Source organism: Tiliqua scincoides, chromosome 3 (assembly GCF_035046505.1).
Source record: "Tiliqua scincoides isolate rTilSci1 chromosome 3, rTilSci1.hap2, whole genome shotgun sequence".
Taxonomy (NCBI): domain Eukaryota; kingdom Metazoa; phylum Chordata; class Lepidosauria; order Squamata; family Scincidae; genus Tiliqua; species Tiliqua scincoides.
Genome location: NC_089823.1, coordinates 41432294 through 41451075, shown reverse-complemented (window position 1 = coordinate 41451075; position 18782 = coordinate 41432294). Strand labels below are relative to the sequence as shown.

The following is an 18782-nucleotide window of genomic DNA, read 5'->3' as shown; positions in this document are numbered from 1 at the left end:
TGGCGAATCCGAGCGATTTTATCCACAAAGTGCCTGGCATACATGTCACAGCAGACTTCCGTATGTTCCTCCTGATTAGTTGGTGGGGTCTGATGGAGAAGACCCCGTACCACATGGAACAGTTCCACTGGCCGGCTCTCTGCGGATGCAATGGTGGCAGAAACGGAGGAACGCTTCGCTGCCATCTTCGCCACAGAATAGGCCCTATAATGGGCCCTAGCCTGTGTTTGGTCGGACTTGTCACGAGTCTTTCTTCACCGTTGCTCAAGATGTCTACCCTGCCGCTTCATCATTCACAGCTCCTCAGTAAACCAAAGAGCTACGTTGAGTCTACTACGTGGCAGACGCCGCTTAGGAGCAATCTCATCCACAGACCTGGCCAACTCCCTATTCCAGAGGTCAACCAGAGCCTCAGATGAGTCACTGGCTTTAGCAGCAGGAAAATCCCCCAAAGCCCTCAGGGAACCATTCGGATCCATTAGTCTTTGGGGGCTGACCATACAATAAGGTCCTCCGTCTCTGCGGAGACAGGAGGCCGCAACAAGTCTAAACCTTACAGGAAGTGATCTGTCCATGACAGTGGAATGATCTTGATCTCCTCCACATCTAAATCAACCATCCCTTTGTCCCGACAAAAACACTAGGTCTAGCGTGTATCCAGCCTCGTGGGTTGGGATTGAGATCTGTGACAGGCCCATGGTTGCCATGGCAGCCATGAAATCCTGAGCTGCACCTACCTCTGGGGCCTCGGCATGCACATTGAAGTTGCCCAACACCGATAGGCGGGGGGCCTCCATTGCAATGTCCGATATCAACCCAGTCAGCCCAGGCAGGGAGACTGTTGGGCAGCAAGGTGGACAGTACACCAACAGAATTCCAATCCTGTCCTGCCCTTCCAACGACACATACAGACACTCAAACCCAGTGAATTGCCGGACAGGGCTCCTGATAAGGGAGATGGAATTCCGATATACTATCGCGACCCCCCCCCCCATCCCTGCAGTCGTGGCTGCTGCACTACCTGGAAATCTGGAGGACAAAGCTGGGAAAGATTCACTCCTCCCACTTCATCCAACCAGGTCTTCGTAATACAAGCCGGATTAAATCCTGGATGAGACAGGTTTTATTACTGACTGATCTGGCATTTAAGAGCAGCAGTTTCAGACCCAGGGCACTACTGCCAAGGCCCCCAGTCATCAGAGAGCCGGAGGGAAGGCTGGAAAGAGGGACGATCTGTCTACCATGGACCCTACTTACCCTGAAACGGCCAGCCCTCACCCCACCACATCTTCCATGGCCCGTCACTCTATTGATGGTGTTAGACCATCAATTAGACCATCTATCTGATTTTTAACATTTTCATTTAAAAGTCAACACCTTTTCTCCTTGGTAACCTTTTCTCCTCTAAGCAAATTCTATATACTTAAATACATTATCTATATTGTATAGATATAGATTGTATTGTATAGGGCAGTATACAATATCTATATTGTATAGATATAGATTGTATTGTATAGGGCAGGAGGTCTGGTCTAGAGGGTAGAGCCTCCATTTGCCTGAAGATTAACATCCACAAGGTCGCCAGTTCGAGGCCACCGGCACCGTGCGACCTTGAAGCAGCTGGCAAGCTGCAGCTGAGCTGTTCCATCTGCTCGGAGCGTGGGAGGATGGAGGCCAGAATGTTAAACCAGATCGGAGCGTAACATCTTGTATGTAGTGGTTCTTGAAAGAAAGAACCTTCTTTCAATTTGTAAAAATCCCTGCGTGGATTTAATAAGCCTGCCTATGTAAACCGCCTTGAATAAAGTCTTGAATAAAGACCAAGAAAGGCGGTATATAAATACTGTATATTATATTATATTATTATCTAACTTTTTCTGTTACTCCAGGAGTTATTTAACAAAAATCACAAGTTTTAATCCATTCAATTGGCATGCACAAGCTATGAATTATCTGAAAACTAGAAACAAGCATTTAAAAGTCTGACATACAATTCTATGTATGTTAAAGAGAATTAAAACCCTGTGTATTCAGAAGAACTCCCTAGTAAATGTCTTTAGAATTTCACCCAATGGCAGTTTTAATTCCTGTTTCCATTATAGCTACAAACTAAAAATGTCAAAAAAGTATTTCCTGAAACCAGAAGAAAAAGAAACCTTATATCTTTAAATATTTGCAGTAGTGCCAAATCTTTTCTATCATCTTTAGCAATATTTTGAAGTTACAGATTTTACAGACAGTAGCATGACAGTACAATGAATTCTATCACTGGATAGAAGACAAAAAGCTTTACTTTACTTATTACAGTAACATATTATTTGCTGTAATACAGGTCTGCAAGCCACAACCACTATAAATAAAGCACTTACCAGATGCAGAACATATCTCCTTTTTGAAGTTGTGGAATAAGGAATGCTTCACAAAGGTATAAAGCTAAGGCAGTCTTCCCTTCTTTTGCAATGTTGCAGATAATCTCAACACCATTCTTACTGTTAGTCCTCAGCAAGTGCTATAAAATCAAGGAGGGACATATTTAGGTAAATTTAGTAACAAAATAACCAACCATTTAACATAATGATAATCTCAGTTGCTGTTATTAGGCCTATGGTTAAATATAAAAGCTTTGGGGAGAGAATGGGAATACAGGTGCCCCACCCATACCTCTATGGTTCCTGGAAGCCACTAAGCTTACTGAAGAATGCATCAGTATGCTTTCTTGGAAGCACTGTGCATGCCTTAACAGTTCCTCTGTAGAAATTACCACGTTATTTGGGATTGTTTGGTTTTGTGCCCAAATCTAGTAGGCATTCAAATCACCTGGGTTCATTATTAGCATATGGTAAGTAGAAACTTCTCAGCCCAACAGTGTGATAATTAATATGATGTAGCTGCCAAGAGTGATGAACTAGGAAATGGGAGACCTGAGTTCAAATTACACCTCAGCCACGGAGCTCACTAGGCAACCTTGGCCAGTCACTTTCTCTCAGCCTAACCTGGTTGTTTTAAGGACAAAAAAAGAGAGTGAAGAACAATGTACCCCACCTGAGCAACCTGGAGAGAGAGTGGGATGTAAATACAACAAAACAAACCAAAGCCCAACTGGCTCAAGCAATTCCCATTCCCTGACCCTCAACCACTTCTGCTTCCCCCCCCCCCAATTGCCACTGTAACATTCAGTGGGTCACTGGAGCAAATTGACATGCTCACTTATCAGGTTGTTTTTCTTTGACTACCTGTACTTATTCACTAAATTTAGAAATGCATCTACAGTGGGCTCTCAATATCTGCGGGGTATCTATTCCAGAACACCTGTGTATACCTAATTCAGCAGATAATTAAATCCATGGGGTGTCGTGCAGCAGCACAATTTCTTACATGGGGGCCATGCCTGAAGCCATGGCCATCCTCTAGAGGTAGCGTGTGGCCTCACAGCCTCCTCAGAATATCTCCAAACACGACTGGAAGACACTTCTGGTTTTTCTGGCAAACCAGAAGTGCCTTCTAATCATGTTTAGGAGGCCTTCTAAGGCACAGGGAGGCCACACGGGGTCTCCCTACATTTCAGAACACCTCTAAGATACAACCAGAAACAATTTCTTGTTGCATCTGGAAGAACCACTGAAGCCACCAGCTGCAGGCTCAGCACCTGCGGATATTAAAATCCTATACCTAGGAGTTCCCCACGTATTAAGAAATTGTACCTTGGCTGCATGTGGGCCAAATTTTACAAATACTCTAATAAGCACTCCACCACCTGAGTTCACTACCAGGTTACATGACAAAAGGGACCTGCAACAAAATGTTTCCCAACCATAACACTCCCCACCAGCTGTTAAAGGCTCAGCAGCCAATTCCCAAGCTCCCCAGAATTCTGTTCGCATTTCCCCACACAACTGCAGCTTCAACATTCCATTGCTGCTGGGGTTTACTGAGCAGGTTCAGTCTGTATGAAGCTTTTTTGGGGGAGTGGGAGGTGTGAACTTTTGATTTTTTTCATTTATAATCATATATGCCAGATCTATTCAGCAACGGTAATATCTAATGCAAAAATGTTTAAATGATATCAATTTGTTATTTTGTCTATTTTGCTTAGCATGAACAAAAAGTTCTATGTATTGTGTCTAAACACAGGAGGAACTTTATTACTATACAAGACAATAATAAATACCTCTTGGAATAGCTGATCTTCTAATGGTGACATATAGAGACACATGAAAAATGCTTGATGGAAGTAAAGGTCTTTGCTAATATCAGGATGATTCATGCAGGATTTAATAAGAGCCATTGCTTCTGGGATGCGTTCACAGGCAATAAGGTATCTGGCACGTAGTTCAAAGAACAGTGGATTTTCAGAGCTTAAATATCTGTTAACTGACAAAAGACCAAAATAATTAGAAAACAAGCTTTATTACACAGTAGGTTAAATAAAAATTAAACAGAAAAAAAGAGAAATTTATGATTAAAAATGTAAACAATTTTAACTAGAAATCCACACACACAGGGCTAGTTTTCTCAGACACTGAATCAGACAGCAGAAACAGGTCACTGAATCCTGAGACAAAGGAATATGAATCAACCAGGCATACTATATCCTTTGTAGTGCCTTCACACAATTGCGATAGCGCTGGCCTGGCAAGAGCCACCTGTTTTGAGATACATCTGCTCTGACTTCTAGAAAGACCTCCAAAACTGAACCAATACATATATTGGAAACTTGGGGTATACAGTTTCATACATTAAACGAAAACTGTATTGCACTCTCCACTACCATGTGAATCTTGCACATTAACTTATGACTGCCCAAAGAAAACTAAGCCCTCTAGGTGGGTACAGCATTACTGCAATGTTTGCCATTGTGCTTGCGTTCCAAGCAACCATGCAAACAAAGACATTCCAACTAATTTCAAAAATGGAAAAAGACCTATAAGTGGAAAGGCATTATGCACACAGTGGTGTTCTAAGAACTAGAGGAAGCTTTTGCTTTTGGTCATCTCAGAAACACTCCACAGAAAAATCCTAAAACATGTAAGCAGCTAGAACTATAGTGCTGATTTTGATATGTAAACCGTTTTGTAAGCAACTTTTGGTTGAAATGAGGTAAATAATTCTTAACGATATTATATTTCACATCACAAATAGGTTCATGATACACACTTTGACCCATTATGTCAACCGAAACTTCATTTTCAACACGCAAAGAACTTCACAGGCTCAGCTTTCACTCTCTGCATTGTGAACAGTTGAGTACCTGTGTATAAATCTCAGTCAATCCAGTGAGTGGTGTCCAAAGAGCGAATTCTTCCAGGTGTTCTCTACATACAGTAGTTTTTAGTCATCATTTTAAGTTTTAAATTAATTTTTTAATTTTATCAGATATGGATCAGTGCTTGGAACGCAGCTTTTTAACCCCATTATTGGGCCATTTATTTACAGTCACAACACATAATTTTGAAACAGCAGCTAAATGAATTACATTTTGCCAATATGAAGGGTACAATTTTTGCAAATGGGCTGCCAAGTGGTATGCAAGTCAACAAAGGTTAGGAACCACTGCTCTAGATGTGATGCTGTGAAATGGATCTAGTTCAGTGTTTCTCCAAGTTTATCTCCCACTGTACCCCTTTTTTTAACTTTTTTTCTTTAAAAAGACACTATGAACAATATACAACCACCAACCGCCCCACTGTACCTCTTTGTATGGTCCACCTATTGAAAGTACCACCAAAAGTAACCGGCAATGATGTCATCACCAGTTACTTCTGGATTGGAAGACCAGACGCAACACGACAAACACCAGTAAGAGGCTCAGGGCAGATAGGAGGGCTTCTTCAAACACATGAAAAGTACATGCTGGAGCTCTGCCTGTCAATCCAAGCGTCTAATTGCTGCTTGTTGCATTGTATTGCTGGTCTCACTGCCAGGCAGTAGGGGTCTGGGGTCCAATGAGTACCACTGGACACCACCTCGAGTACAACCAGTGGTACAATTACCACTGGGTGAGAAACACTGATCTAGCTAAAGATATCATGCATCCAAAGCAAAACTGACCTGCCATGGCTCACAGAGCTTGGCATACATAATAGTACATCAACAGCATACTGAAGAAATACTGAACCACTTCTAAAGGTAGTGCATACACATGCCAACCAAGAAGGGTAACAGGACAGAACTCTTTGGATGAGTTATCCAAAATTACCAATTGACTGCTAGGTATGACTCAAACTGGCAACTTCATTCACTTCAACATCAACCTTCAGATATCAAAGCAGCAGTCCATAGCCAGTCAAGAAGAATTGTAAACTTCACCTGAATCAAAACTGAACCAGCTGTGCCCAATCTAAATTGAGCAGTATGTAATTCCACAGCCAGCAAACAGGGATACAAGAACCCAAGAAAAATCAAGACATAAATCAGATTATTCTGGTATGTTTTGCACTATTCACAGCAAAGAGTTAGTACCTAACTCCTGAGAAACTGGCTTTGCTTTAAGAATAGCTTGTAATACTGGATCTTCCCAAGGTCCTCCATCTCTGATAATTCGTGTCACCAACTCCAAGTTAACATTTCCATATCGGCTCAAGAGGTTCTGACATTCCTAAAAGAGAAATGAATAATAAACCATGACAAGATATGCTGCTGATACATGATTTCATATCAAACACAAGATTTTACTGAAGGTAGTGCACAAGTGAAAATCATGTTTACAATATACTAGTGAAAATCATGTTTACAATATACTACAGATTCAAGCAGCCATGGCCAGCTTGAAGCCAGTTGCTCCCACCCCAATTAAGGCACATAAATCAGATAGTAGCAACTGAATGCTGTTGCCCTACCAGCACCATTCACAAGTTCATCTCTCAACTACTGGAGTGTAGCAGTGCTGGCAGCAGATGGTGGTGGCTCCAAAACAGAAGCATGGTCTGGCAAAACAATGCACTGCATACATCCCAACTGATCAGCTTTAAAGATATTTAGTACTGCCCTTCCCAGCTCATATGTATAAGATGGGAAGGAGGAACAGTGACATCATGCACAAGGTTTACTTCTGCACTGAAACACTGGCTATCCCTGCCCTGAAAGCATTTCGAAATAAAAACTACTTATTCTAGTTATACTCAAATCTCAGCACAATATATTTAGAAACATCCTCTTATTTAGTTCGAAAGTTCACTGAGGATAAGAGCAAGTTCAACGTTTAACATTTATGTCCTATCCTTCAGGTAGTTAACTTTTTGTTATGTTTATGACACCGTGTGTTGATAGCACAATAATGTACCTATTTACTAAACAGTAACTGAAATTACCTGGATTGATCCCAAAATATCTTTTAAAGGATCTTCATAGAATTCATCCTTGCCAAAGAAAAGCAGCAATTCAAAAAAACTCCTAGAAAGCAAAGCAACTAGAGTCAAAAGCTAGGCACAGAAAAGCATATTTAACATGTTTTAAAAGAAAAATCCTAAATGAAGCAAAAAAGGTGGCCCAAGTCCATGCAGAGGTTTATGTCAAAGTACTAGCATACACCCAGAAGCCAGTGAAAAGTCTAGAGTATTGACATATTATGTTATCATTAATGTACTGAGTCAGGGTTTGGGCTGCCACATTCTGCATCAGCTTGAAACCTCCAGAGCAGCTCTGTGGAGCATTACGAAGTCTAACCTCAAAGTTATGAAGGTCTCACCAGACAGAGATGTTGCATTCCTGATCACTGCTGCAACCTAAAATTTGAAGTGTAGACACAGATGCAGCAGCAGCTTCAAGCTGATTGATGAGAGAAACTCTGTTATCCTTATCCACTACAACCACCCTTGCTGAACTCCAACTGTGGTCTATCCCAAGGCCCCAGGAAAACATTGAAACAATATTTGGGAGAAAGAATGGGATAGTTGCAACATAATGGAAACCTTGAAGGAAAGCTCTACAGAAATAACAATCCCTCTTCACTATTCTTTGGGTTCCCTCTATAAGAAATGTATTTAACTAACTGAACAGTTTTATAAATCTCCATGAATCTTGTGTCACTAATAGTATTTTACAATCCAAACTATTAGTGATTTTCATTTCAACAAACCCAAGAGAAAGACAATCATCCAGAACCATAAGTACAAACCCAGCATCATGACAAAGTTTAGAAACTATAAAGCCAGATAAGTTGCGTGCATGAAATTGCAGCTCAACTGTTACTTCAACATCCACTCAAAGAGAAAGTTGAATGTGGAGTAGTAACAGTTTAGATGAGGGGTGTCAGACTCATTTCATATAGTGGGCCAAATGGCATTCATGGCACCTGCTGAAGGCCAGAAGTATCATCAGTAGGCAGGAAGTGATGACATTAAGTAGATGTTGGTCAGAAATCACTTGGTTCTCACAGACTCATTAGCGGCAAATGACAGAAGAGAAAATGTGCAAATCTAGCTCATATTTTCAAGTTACGGGAGAGCCATATCACTAATAGTTCGGATTATCACAGGGGGTTGTGGCAGATAAAGAGCTTCTGGGGGGTTGCATCTGGCCCACGGGCCTTGTGTCTGACAACCTGGTTTAGATTAATTGTCTCAAAATTTGATTGATCTGCAAACTTGAGGCTCTCAATTTGCCTTGTCTGAGGAAGAAATTGATGATCAACTAGCCAAACTTCTTCCAGCTACAAAGAACCTGATTTAGTCCAGATCCCAAAACATCCAATATTATAAACCAATAGATAAGACAGTAGAAAAGGGTGAAAATTGTTGTCTATGAATATATATCACAATTCTAACCTTACATGTGAATTCTCAGGTGCACGCTGGTTAATTAATATGCTACATACAGAATGGCTGCATTAGCAGTAAATTTTTCTTATTCTTGAGCTAAATTAAGCTAAATTAATCTTCTTTGCAATACTTTGAAAAAGTTCCAAAAGTTGTAGAATTGATCTTGAAGATGAGTTTGTTGAATGACAAGTTATCTAGAGAGTTAGCACAGAAATTTAATAGCTGGAGAAATAAAAAATTTACTTACAAGGCTAGACTACTCAACACATACTGTACATGCTCGCATTCTGCTGGGAACGATACACATGCAGATGTGAAACAACAAAGTGCTGTCTGAAGCACCTGAAGCTGTGGTAAGGGAACCTGCCATCTTCCAGCATAGTCTTCAACCACCTATTGAAAAGGAGTATACATAAAAACTAGTCAAAAGCAGGACATAAGCAAAAATACAGGCATTCCAACAAGTTGCAAAACCAACAAAAATGTCCTTTTCCTCACATCTAGCAAATGATGTTCAGATTATTTGGAGGGAAAGGCAGGAAACAAATATATCAGTTGCCAGAAACAATCAAATTAGCACTATTATTTAGTAGCACTAGCAGCAGCTAATATAGGAGTCCCCAATATCCATGGATCTTATTCTCTGCAGCCCCCTGCACCAATTAGCATCACTTAGGTGCTTACAACTGGCACTAATAGTTCCTGGTATAGGAAGCATTAACATTTGACTAATCTCTTCAAGCATTTAGGCTTCTTGCCTGCACATCCTGCTATAAGATCGCATGCTTACAGAACCACATAAAACATTTTCACTTGGCACCAGTGGTAAGCACCTGACATTAACAGGTGTAGAGATAGGGTTCCTCTGCATCCACAGTTCTTGTATCCACAGGGGAGGCCTGGAAAGGGGGGAGGGGATGCCTGTAACTTGAGAAAAGTTCGCAACTGAGGACTACATCTGAACCAGATCTACTACCCCTTGGTTTGTGAATTATAACAGGCAAAGAAACAGAAATGCTTGCATACATAGAAATATTACTGGCTGTTCTGTACCCAATAACCTTTGGTACCCATATCCTTCCTACTTGAAACATTGCTTTGCTTTTTAAATTTTTTATAAACACACACACACACACACACACACACACACACACACACAAAGTCTTCCTCACAAGTTTCCCCAAGATCTACTGATAGATATATAGCAAAGAACCAAGTTGGTATAAACAGAAAGAGGAAAAAAAAAGCATGAGAGAAAGAAGTAGGCCAGTCCAGAATTAATGGAAATACATGAGCAGCTCCAATATGTAAATATTTCTCAATGCCTGGTACTTCAAGCTGAGCAGTTACTGTGTTAACAAAACGGTTCCAAAAGTTTGCTTCAAAACCTCATTTTATCTGTTTACATGAATAAACTTAAACTTCTAGGGAAGGAAAAAATACTAACTGTGGGCTTTATTTTGAGCAATTTAATCTATTTCCTTCCCAAGGGTAGGAATAGAGATGCCTACAATCATTTAACAACCACCATCTCTTCCAACTATCCTCCATCAAGCCTGGGGAGGTGATAAAGCCAAATGCAAGAGGAAGGACAACTGAAAGACAACAAAATTGGGGGCAAACACCAACAGGTCATCAACATGGAGCGGTTGTATGCACCATAGAGATGGAAGAGACCATTTCTTCTGTTCACTGTTTTTACTGTCTCTAAAATTTAATGGCTTGCAATCAAGTGTATGTGGTAGGAGAGGAGAAGAAAAACTGAATAATTGTCTCAATTCATATTTAGAGTAAAATTTCCTTTTAGAGTCTCTTGTGAATCACAGAAATCAGAACTGGAAGGGGCCATCAAGATCAGTGGGTCCAACTCTCTGCTGATGGCTGTTCACAACTACATCCGCAATAGATGGCTATTCAGCCTGTTTAAAGACCTCCAATGATGGAGAGTCTATCACCACTGCTGAAGAGTTTATACTATCACAAAGTTTTTTTTAGTGTTTAGTTGAAATCACCCTTACTAAAATTCAAACCTATTCATCCTATTCACCCCTTCAGAGCAGGGGTGTCCAAACCCTGGCCCAGGGACCACTTGAGGCCCTCAGGGGCTCCCAATCTGGTCTGCAGGGTGCCTCCAGTCTCCAATGAGCCTCTGGCCCTCCAGAGACTTGCTGGAGCCCGTGCTGGCCCCACGCAACTGCTTTCAGTGTGTGGACGACTGTTTGACCTCTCACCTGAGCTGTGGGACGAGGGCTCCCTCCACTACTTGCTATTTCACTTCTGTGATGCAGCAGTGGCAGCGAAAGAAAGGCTGGTCTTGCTTTGTGCAAGGCCTTCAATAGGCATTGGGCTACTGCAAGACCTTCACTCATTCATATAAGTTCCATCTCAAATATATTCATTTATGTAAATTTATTAAAATTTGAAATGTAAATTAATTCTTTTTTTTTCCTTGGCCCCCAACACAGTGTCAGAGAGATGATGTGGCCCTCCTGCCAAAATGTTTGGACACCCTTGCTTCAGAGCAACCAAAAACAAACCCCTCCATCTTCCACAGGACAGCACCTCAGACATTTATAGATATTTAAGAATGGTCATAACTATCTTCACTATACTAACATGCCCAACTCCTTCAACCTGTCTTCACAAGACATGGTCTCTAGCCTCCACAACATCCTAGTTACCCTCCTCTGAACCCAGCCCACTTTTTCAATATCCTTCAAGTGGTTGCAGCCAGACAATATTTCAGATGGAATATGACTAAGGAATAATACAGTGCTGTCATTACCTCCTTCAGTCTCAACATTATACTTCTGTTGAGACTGCATAGAAACACATTTGCCCTCTTTGCCACCACATCATCCTGCTGAATAACGTTTACCCTACCATCCAATAAAACACCTAGAACTTTTCTCATGTATTACTGTTCAGGCAAGTATCATCAATCCTATGTGTGTGCTTCTGATTTTTCCTATTCAGCTGCAAAACGTATTCCTATTAAGCCATTTCTGCCCAACTTTGCATATTCACAACAGGGATTTAATGTACACACCTGCGGGTTGGGCAGAAATGGGTTAAAGTCCATTTTGTTTGCATCTGCCCAGCTTTCTATCCTGTCAAGATATCCTGGATCCTGTTCTTGGAGTCGGGACCTCAATGGGGTCATGAAGCTTCATTTGGGGGGGGGGGAGAGGGGTTGCGGCAACTTACGGGACTGAAAAAGCTTGAAGACTGTTGAACTAGAGCGCCACCAGGTAAAGGGGCAGGCATCTGGTATACCCCTTCAGACACCAAAAGTTTGTGTTCCAATCCTGCTCAGGTTCTTAGCAAATGTGCTGAAAGAGATTTCACTAATGCCAGGTTTCATGGTAACTTTTTCTGCTCTCTCTAATAAGAATATTTACAGTGAACAATGCTGGGAGTGAACAGTGAACTCCGAGTGCTGGGAGGGCATAATGGTGGCAGGGAGTGAACTGATAGGGTCCCGGGAGAGGGGGGGCAGGAACAACGGTGGATCCCCAGTCTCATTATTTATGCGGATCATAGTACAAAAAAATGACCACTGCTCCAAGTTTGACATCCTCTGCAAATATCTTAAATACAGATGGGGCCTTGGTAACTGCAAAGGATTTATTCTTAGACACCCTGCAAATACCAAAAACTGCGGATACTGAACTCTACGGTTTTGCCTTTTTAAAGCCTGCAAATGTGACTGGAGCTGTGCTACAGTCGCCTCTGGAGGCTTTCTGAAGCTTGGAGAGGCAGCAGATGTCTGCCTGCACCCTCTGTGGACTTCAGAATGGCCTAAAGCAGGGGTCTCCAAAACCCGGCCTGGGGGCCAGATATGGCCCGCGACAAGCCTCTATCCGGCCCACAGCCAGCCTCTGATCCCTGAGAGCCTCTGGCCCAGTTGACCAAACACAACTGGAGTTGTGCTTGTGGGGTGGGGGAATGGGGGTCCATTTAAGTTGGACTGTGTTGGTGCTTGGAGAAATCCTAGACATTTGAGCTCATTCATTCATTTATTCCTTCATCTAAGTACTGTCTCTAATGTACTTATTTAAATTTTATTTAATTTTTTTTCCAGCCCTTGACACTCTGCTAGATATTTGATGCGGCCCTTCAGCTGAAAAGTTTAAGACCCCTGGCCTAAAGGACAAAAAAAAACATGATTTTCCAAAGGGAAACCGGAAGTGATGTTTTTTAATACCTTATAAGGCATTGGGAGGCCCGGGGAAGCTCCGGTGGGCTAGCAAGAAGGTACTCCAGTTCCATGCAGTGTATGGGATTTAAAGAGAAGCAACAGTACACTGAGTTGTTCCCCAAAGTGGTCTGAGATCCAGTTTAGTAGTTTCAGTACTGGTCTGATACATTCTCAACAATCCTATCCCAATCATCAGCCTCATTGCAGGGTTCTGAACCAATGCTATTTTTATGCAGTCAGTAGTGTAAATCAGAATTACGCTTACTATTGTATACTGAGACTGCATAACCAGCTCCTAGTTCTTCTGTTGTAGAGTGTTATCAGTGAACATCCTTGGAATACAAAAAACCTCTAACTTAAATCAGGTTCATCACTCAACACTTAATTGTAAAAATTAGAAGCTAGGCTTGAAACGCTACTTTCTCACACTATAAACATATTAGAACTAAAATCAAAAGGAAAGATTATAGTCATGCACAAAACCTAACTTACTTCAATTCTATCTCCCCCTTCAAAAATTTAGAACAGAATTATACTTATTAGAAACAACTAGCGTACCAAGTATCAAGCAAGCTTCAGTTCTGGACAAATCTTAGCAAACAAAAAAGCAAATTGGGGGGTTAAGCAAAGCTGAGCACAATGGAGAAGCCAGATAGTCTCAAAATTTGTATTTATAGGAAGCATTATCCTGATTTACAGGACAGTCCTATGCACATTTACTCTGAGGTTAAGTCCTATAACATTCAGTGAGACTCATTCTCAGGAAAGTGTGCAAGGCTTCAGCCTTCACTTGATTAGGCTGAAATTATATACAGTTTCCTAGGAGTAAGTCCCATTGAGTACAATGGAATTCTGACCAAACATTCATACGATTCCACTGTTAGTCTATGCAAGGAATGAGACAGATTTCAGTTTGCTCTGAAGATCACTCAAACAAGAGCAGAAGATGGCTCTTGCCCCAACTTTTCTGAAGACACAAATTCAAGCAATCGCTAGGCTAAATATATGCGGAAACATGGATACTCCACACATAACTACACTCTTTTTTTTAACCCAATGTACAATAATCAGTGCAGGCACCAGGTTGCTTGGGGCAAAGCCATGCACTGGACTCCCCATAGTGTCCTGGTTCACTCCCTGGTGAGAACTAAGTGCTACAATTGCCACTGGCACTGAAATTTAAGGGTTTGGCCCTCAGATCAGCCCATGTTGGCCCTCGGATTAGCACAGCACCAACCTGGTCAACCTATGACACTAACCCAATGTCAGGGGCCCTGACACTGCAATACAACTACTGAACAATAAACACATAAAAAATTATCTTCCTCGCCTGCCAATAGTTTCAAACTGAGCAAATTTAATTTTGTGCCTTTCAGTTTGATATCTTTGTACATAATTTTTAAGCCACTTAAGACCAGCTACAAATCTATTCAAAACATAATATATGACTGGACAAAAAAGTAAACTTGCAGCCCTGTTCAGCCACAACAAGCAAAAAGTGTTTCCGTATGTAAATCTCTTCATAAGAAAACAACTCAGAGTTACACTTTACAAGGCAAGACACCATGAATAGCCAAACATCACCACAATTAATACATATCACTGCCAGCATTAAACAAAGAAGAAAAAAGTACACAGAAAAACTGGAAACATAGGTTAACCTTAGAACTGCTACTTTTAGCATTCAGGTTTTTTTAAACCAATGAACTTCTGAATTCACCTTCATATTGCAGAAAGGATGATATTTTAGTGCAGATAATCCAAGGGTTCAAAACATGAACAAAACCAGGGATACACATGACTCAGTCCTGCTAAATCATATTTTATATTGGCGAAGCTCATATATTCACAGTGTCTAACATATTCATTAGATGTATTCAAGTTCCATCTCTAATGTATTCATTTATTAAATTTATCCAAATTCAAAATGTAAATTCATTGTTTTTTTCCTCTGGCCCCCAATACAGTATCAGAGAGATGACATGGCCCTCCTGCCAAAAGGTTTGCCCACCCTTGGGCTACAAGAACACACCTACTTTTTTGTTCTATAAAATACAAATGGCAGGAAAAGAACAGTAACCATGAAATGGACTTAAGAATTGCTACAAAGTGTACAAAAACTCAAGATGGAAGGTAGCTACAAGGTTTCTAAGTCAGTTCTTAAAGATTTTGCTCCAGACTTTTAGATATTTACATGCAGTTTTACTTTAAAGAGTATGAGCTCTATTATTACTTCACTATCAAAACTTACAAGTTAATAGAATTAGCCTACTAGCAATATTAAATGGAACATCAACATGAAGTTTTGTGCTGGGCACCCCTTGTACAAACAACCTTATTTACAATAAACGGGCAAAAGAACAGAGTGTAAGTGAAAAATCTGCATACCAAGGCCCCTACTTACGTACAGATTAGGTTCCTTTAGTCTGTACTTAAGTTGAAACACATTTAAGTTGCATTCTTGCCAGTCCAACACTATCATGCCTGCATGAAAGAACCACCTAAGAATGTACTGTGCCTCCATGCTTGCTGATGCAGCCATCCATAACTCAGGGAGCCAGAGATTTTGTTTTTATGATCTGAAACCCTAGTTTTACACAGACCATAAACTTTATGTTATCATTTAGTCCATTCCAAACCAACATTTGTCATATATATATAAAGTTACAAAAATGTAAACTGTGCAGCAACAATGGCTCACCTTTATACAGCATCTATAAATATTTAAGATATGTTACAAGATCTTAGTAATCTCTATACCTACATTTTATCTTTAAGCTTTAAAAGGAAGGTCAGTATTAGAGGTTTGTCTTGTTTTAAACTTGTAAGTCACCTTGCTTAACCTTAGTGGAAAAAAAGCAGGATATAAATTTTTAAATTAAGTAACTAAATATTATCCAGCACAGCTTACTGGGACACAAGTGGCCTTTGAAGATTCTGGCTCTTAAAAGTATAAGTGGGAACACTGGAACAGCAGAACTTACATTCAACAGAAAGCCAGAGAAAAAGACTGGTATTCAGAAGTGTGATACCTTCTGACCCTGGAACACATTTTTTAAAAATTACAAAGGAGCAAGAGATAAAAATTCCAGAAAAAAGGATCAAAGTCAGAGCTCCAAGTCAGGGTTCAGCCTGCATCATTTACTATAAGTAACCATAGATATAAAACAGATAGTGAGGATCTTAAACCAGGAATACCTGGGTTCATATACTTGTCCAGATATGAAGCTCACTGGGTGACCTTGGGAAAGTCACTATCCCTCAGCCAGACCTACCTCAAAGTGTTGTTGGAGAATAATGCGGCAGTGGAGAAAAACATTCAAAGTAAAAAATGCACTAAAATAGCATTCAGATTCTGAACTTGTTAACTATAGGACAAGCATTCAATTTAAAACAGAAACTCATTAAACACAACTATTTACAATCTCCCACTTAAATTAACTCAATTTTTCCCTGAAATATGGGGGGGAGCACTGCTAAGCACATTTACTTGGGAGTACCTTCCAATTAAATAAAGTGGGAATTACTTACAGCATACATCGGATTGAGCTGCCGACATAACAAGATTGGCCGAATTATTAACGCATTTCTGCCCAGCCCACGGGTGTACATATTTGATCCCTGTTGCGTATATGCAATGTTGGACAGAATGGCTTAAGTTAAACAGATAGTAAATACTAACTGCCAAATAAACCAGAACCAAGCAGTCAACATTTGTGAATAAAATAAGACCAATTACCCAAGTTTTGGCCTCCACCTGTACAGTATACCAGACAACCCTTTCAGCAGTAAAATCAATAGGATTGCAGGAATTAAAACAGAGCTGTCAGTTTGTTTCCTTGTTGAGGAATGGAAAAAAGAAAAGCTATGCTTTCCTCCAAGGGGACTAGAGTGTTTGCCTCTTTGCTTTCCCCTTGCCTCAACCCCCCCCCCCAACCAGTCCCTTGGCTGACAGGACTAGCCACCAAGCCTCACCCTATTTCTGCAGCCAGTGAAGGAAAGACACACATCCTCCCCCTCCCAGCAGCAAACCTCAACTGAAGGAAAAACTGAAGGGCCAGTCACAGGCTATCTGGATTCAGCTTCACCATCTACCTACAAAAACAGGAACCTACCCTTGGGATAACCCAAAACAGATGAAACTGAATGGATCAACAGGTCCCAAACAGTAGGTCTCGGACCTGTCAGTGGGTCATGACCCAATTTTAGCTGGGTCGTGAAACTGACAGGGCAGATGAGGCTATGTACATCAAAAGTTAATCAAGTTGCTATTGGTGGGGGGGGCATGCTGTCCAATCACCATATTAGCCACTCTCCTTGGCATTTATAAATCTGACAACAAATTCTAGGACCTCTAAAACAGAGGAATAGACAACATTCCCAATACCTGTCTTTTCAGAGCAACTGTACTTGATGCCCAACACTAACCAACTTTTCAGTGCCGGTGCAACCGTGCTGAGGGGGTGAGCGCTGCATCCTGTCGTGGGGAGGCAGTCACAGAGGCCTCCTCAAGATATGGGAACATTTATCCCCTTACCTCAGGGTTGCACTGCAGCTGCACCGGTGCTGGAAAGCTGGATAGGAATGGGCCCTCAGACCATTATCCTACCGGATTGAAGGAACCCTAAGAGCTCCCTCACTTTCCTTTACTCTGGCTAGCCTGGTTATGGGAACTCCAACCTACTGACACCCTGCAGGGGGAATTATAGGCCCTGTTGGTAGAGGACCCCCATCAGTCTTGGGAAGAGGCTCTGAATATCCCAGGGATGTGTGGTGGGGGGGGAGGCAGGTGAGGCAAAGCCTCCCCACTGGAGTCCTTCGAAAAGCACCACCGCTGTGTGAGGCACCCAAGCATCCACAACCCACGCACTATGCATAGCACGTGGGTTGTGGGTGCTAGGGTGCCTCACACAGCGGCGGCGCTGTTCGAAGGACTCCAGTGCTGCCTCCCCATCCACCGCACATGCATTGAGGGTGCTTGGGTGCCTCACACAGTGGCAGCACCTTTCAAAGGACTCCAGTGGGGAGGCTCTGCCTCACCTGCCATCCCACCAGGTGAGTGGGCGCCTCCTACAGCAATGTCACTTTCCAAAGGACTCCACTGGGGAGGCTCTGCCTCACCTGCCTCCCCACCCCCACCGCACCCCCCTGGGCTCTCCTCACTGAGACAGTACTTGTCACAGGAGCGCAGCCAAGGCAGACGCTGAAGGAGGACGGTGGGGAGCCACTGCGTTCCCCACTCACCCCTGCTGGGACTCCCACTCCCAGTCTCTGGCAGCACCCCCCCCCCGCAGCACTGACAGGCTGGGGAGGTGACACACACACCTCACCTCACCCCAGCCCAGGGGCGAGGCTCGCTCCACTGCTCCTCCCCCTCCCACGGGGAGAGTTCGTTGCTGGTCGCGCGGAGAGCCGTTGGGGAGGCTGTGTGTGGGTGGGGGAGGGGCGCTCCCAAGTTCCATCCCCTCACCAGGAACGCCTCGCTCGCCCCCCCCCGCCTGCCAGTCAGTCAGTCAGTCAGGCGCGAGGTGTCAAGCGAGGGGGGCGGGGCCAGCCGCTCACCTGGCAGAAGCGGTAGCAGTAATACTGGCTGCTGAGCGCGGGCGACAGGCCGAGGGGGAGGCGCGGCCCGGCGATGGCCTCAAGCTCCTCGCCCAGCCTCTCCGACTCCTGGTCGCTCTCGTCTTCCGCCATGCTGCTCCGGCCGCCCTGCGCGTACCGAGCTCCAGCTCTCTCTCCCCCGCCTCAATCCGCCGGATGATCCGCCTTCCCGACCCAGTCCCTCAGTTCCGGCACCACCCCCTGGTGCGCCTCCTCATTGGCGG

The 18782-nt window shown here is 42.6% G+C and overlaps 1 protein-coding gene across 1 annotated transcript in view; it reads right to left on the bottom strand.

Moving 5' to 3' along the window:
• ZNF654 (zinc finger protein 654) overlaps positions 1-18686 on the bottom strand; it is a 31525-nt gene extending 12839 nt beyond the window's left edge. Inside the window, exons 1-6 of the mRNA XM_066621960.1 lie at positions 18520-18686; positions 9004-9149; positions 7308-7389; positions 6460-6595; positions 4169-4371; positions 2370-2509 (exon numbers count right to left, since the gene is read on the bottom strand). Coding sequence (XP_066478057.1) covers positions 2370-2509; positions 4169-4371; positions 6460-6595; positions 7308-7389; positions 9004-9149; positions 18520-18651 — 839 coding nt within the window. The 5' untranslated portion in view covers positions 18652-18686. The remainder of the gene's footprint in view (positions 1-2369; positions 2510-4168; positions 4372-6459; positions 6596-7307; positions 7390-9003; positions 9150-18519) is intronic.
• Between the last annotated feature and the right edge of the window lie 96 nt (positions 18687-18782).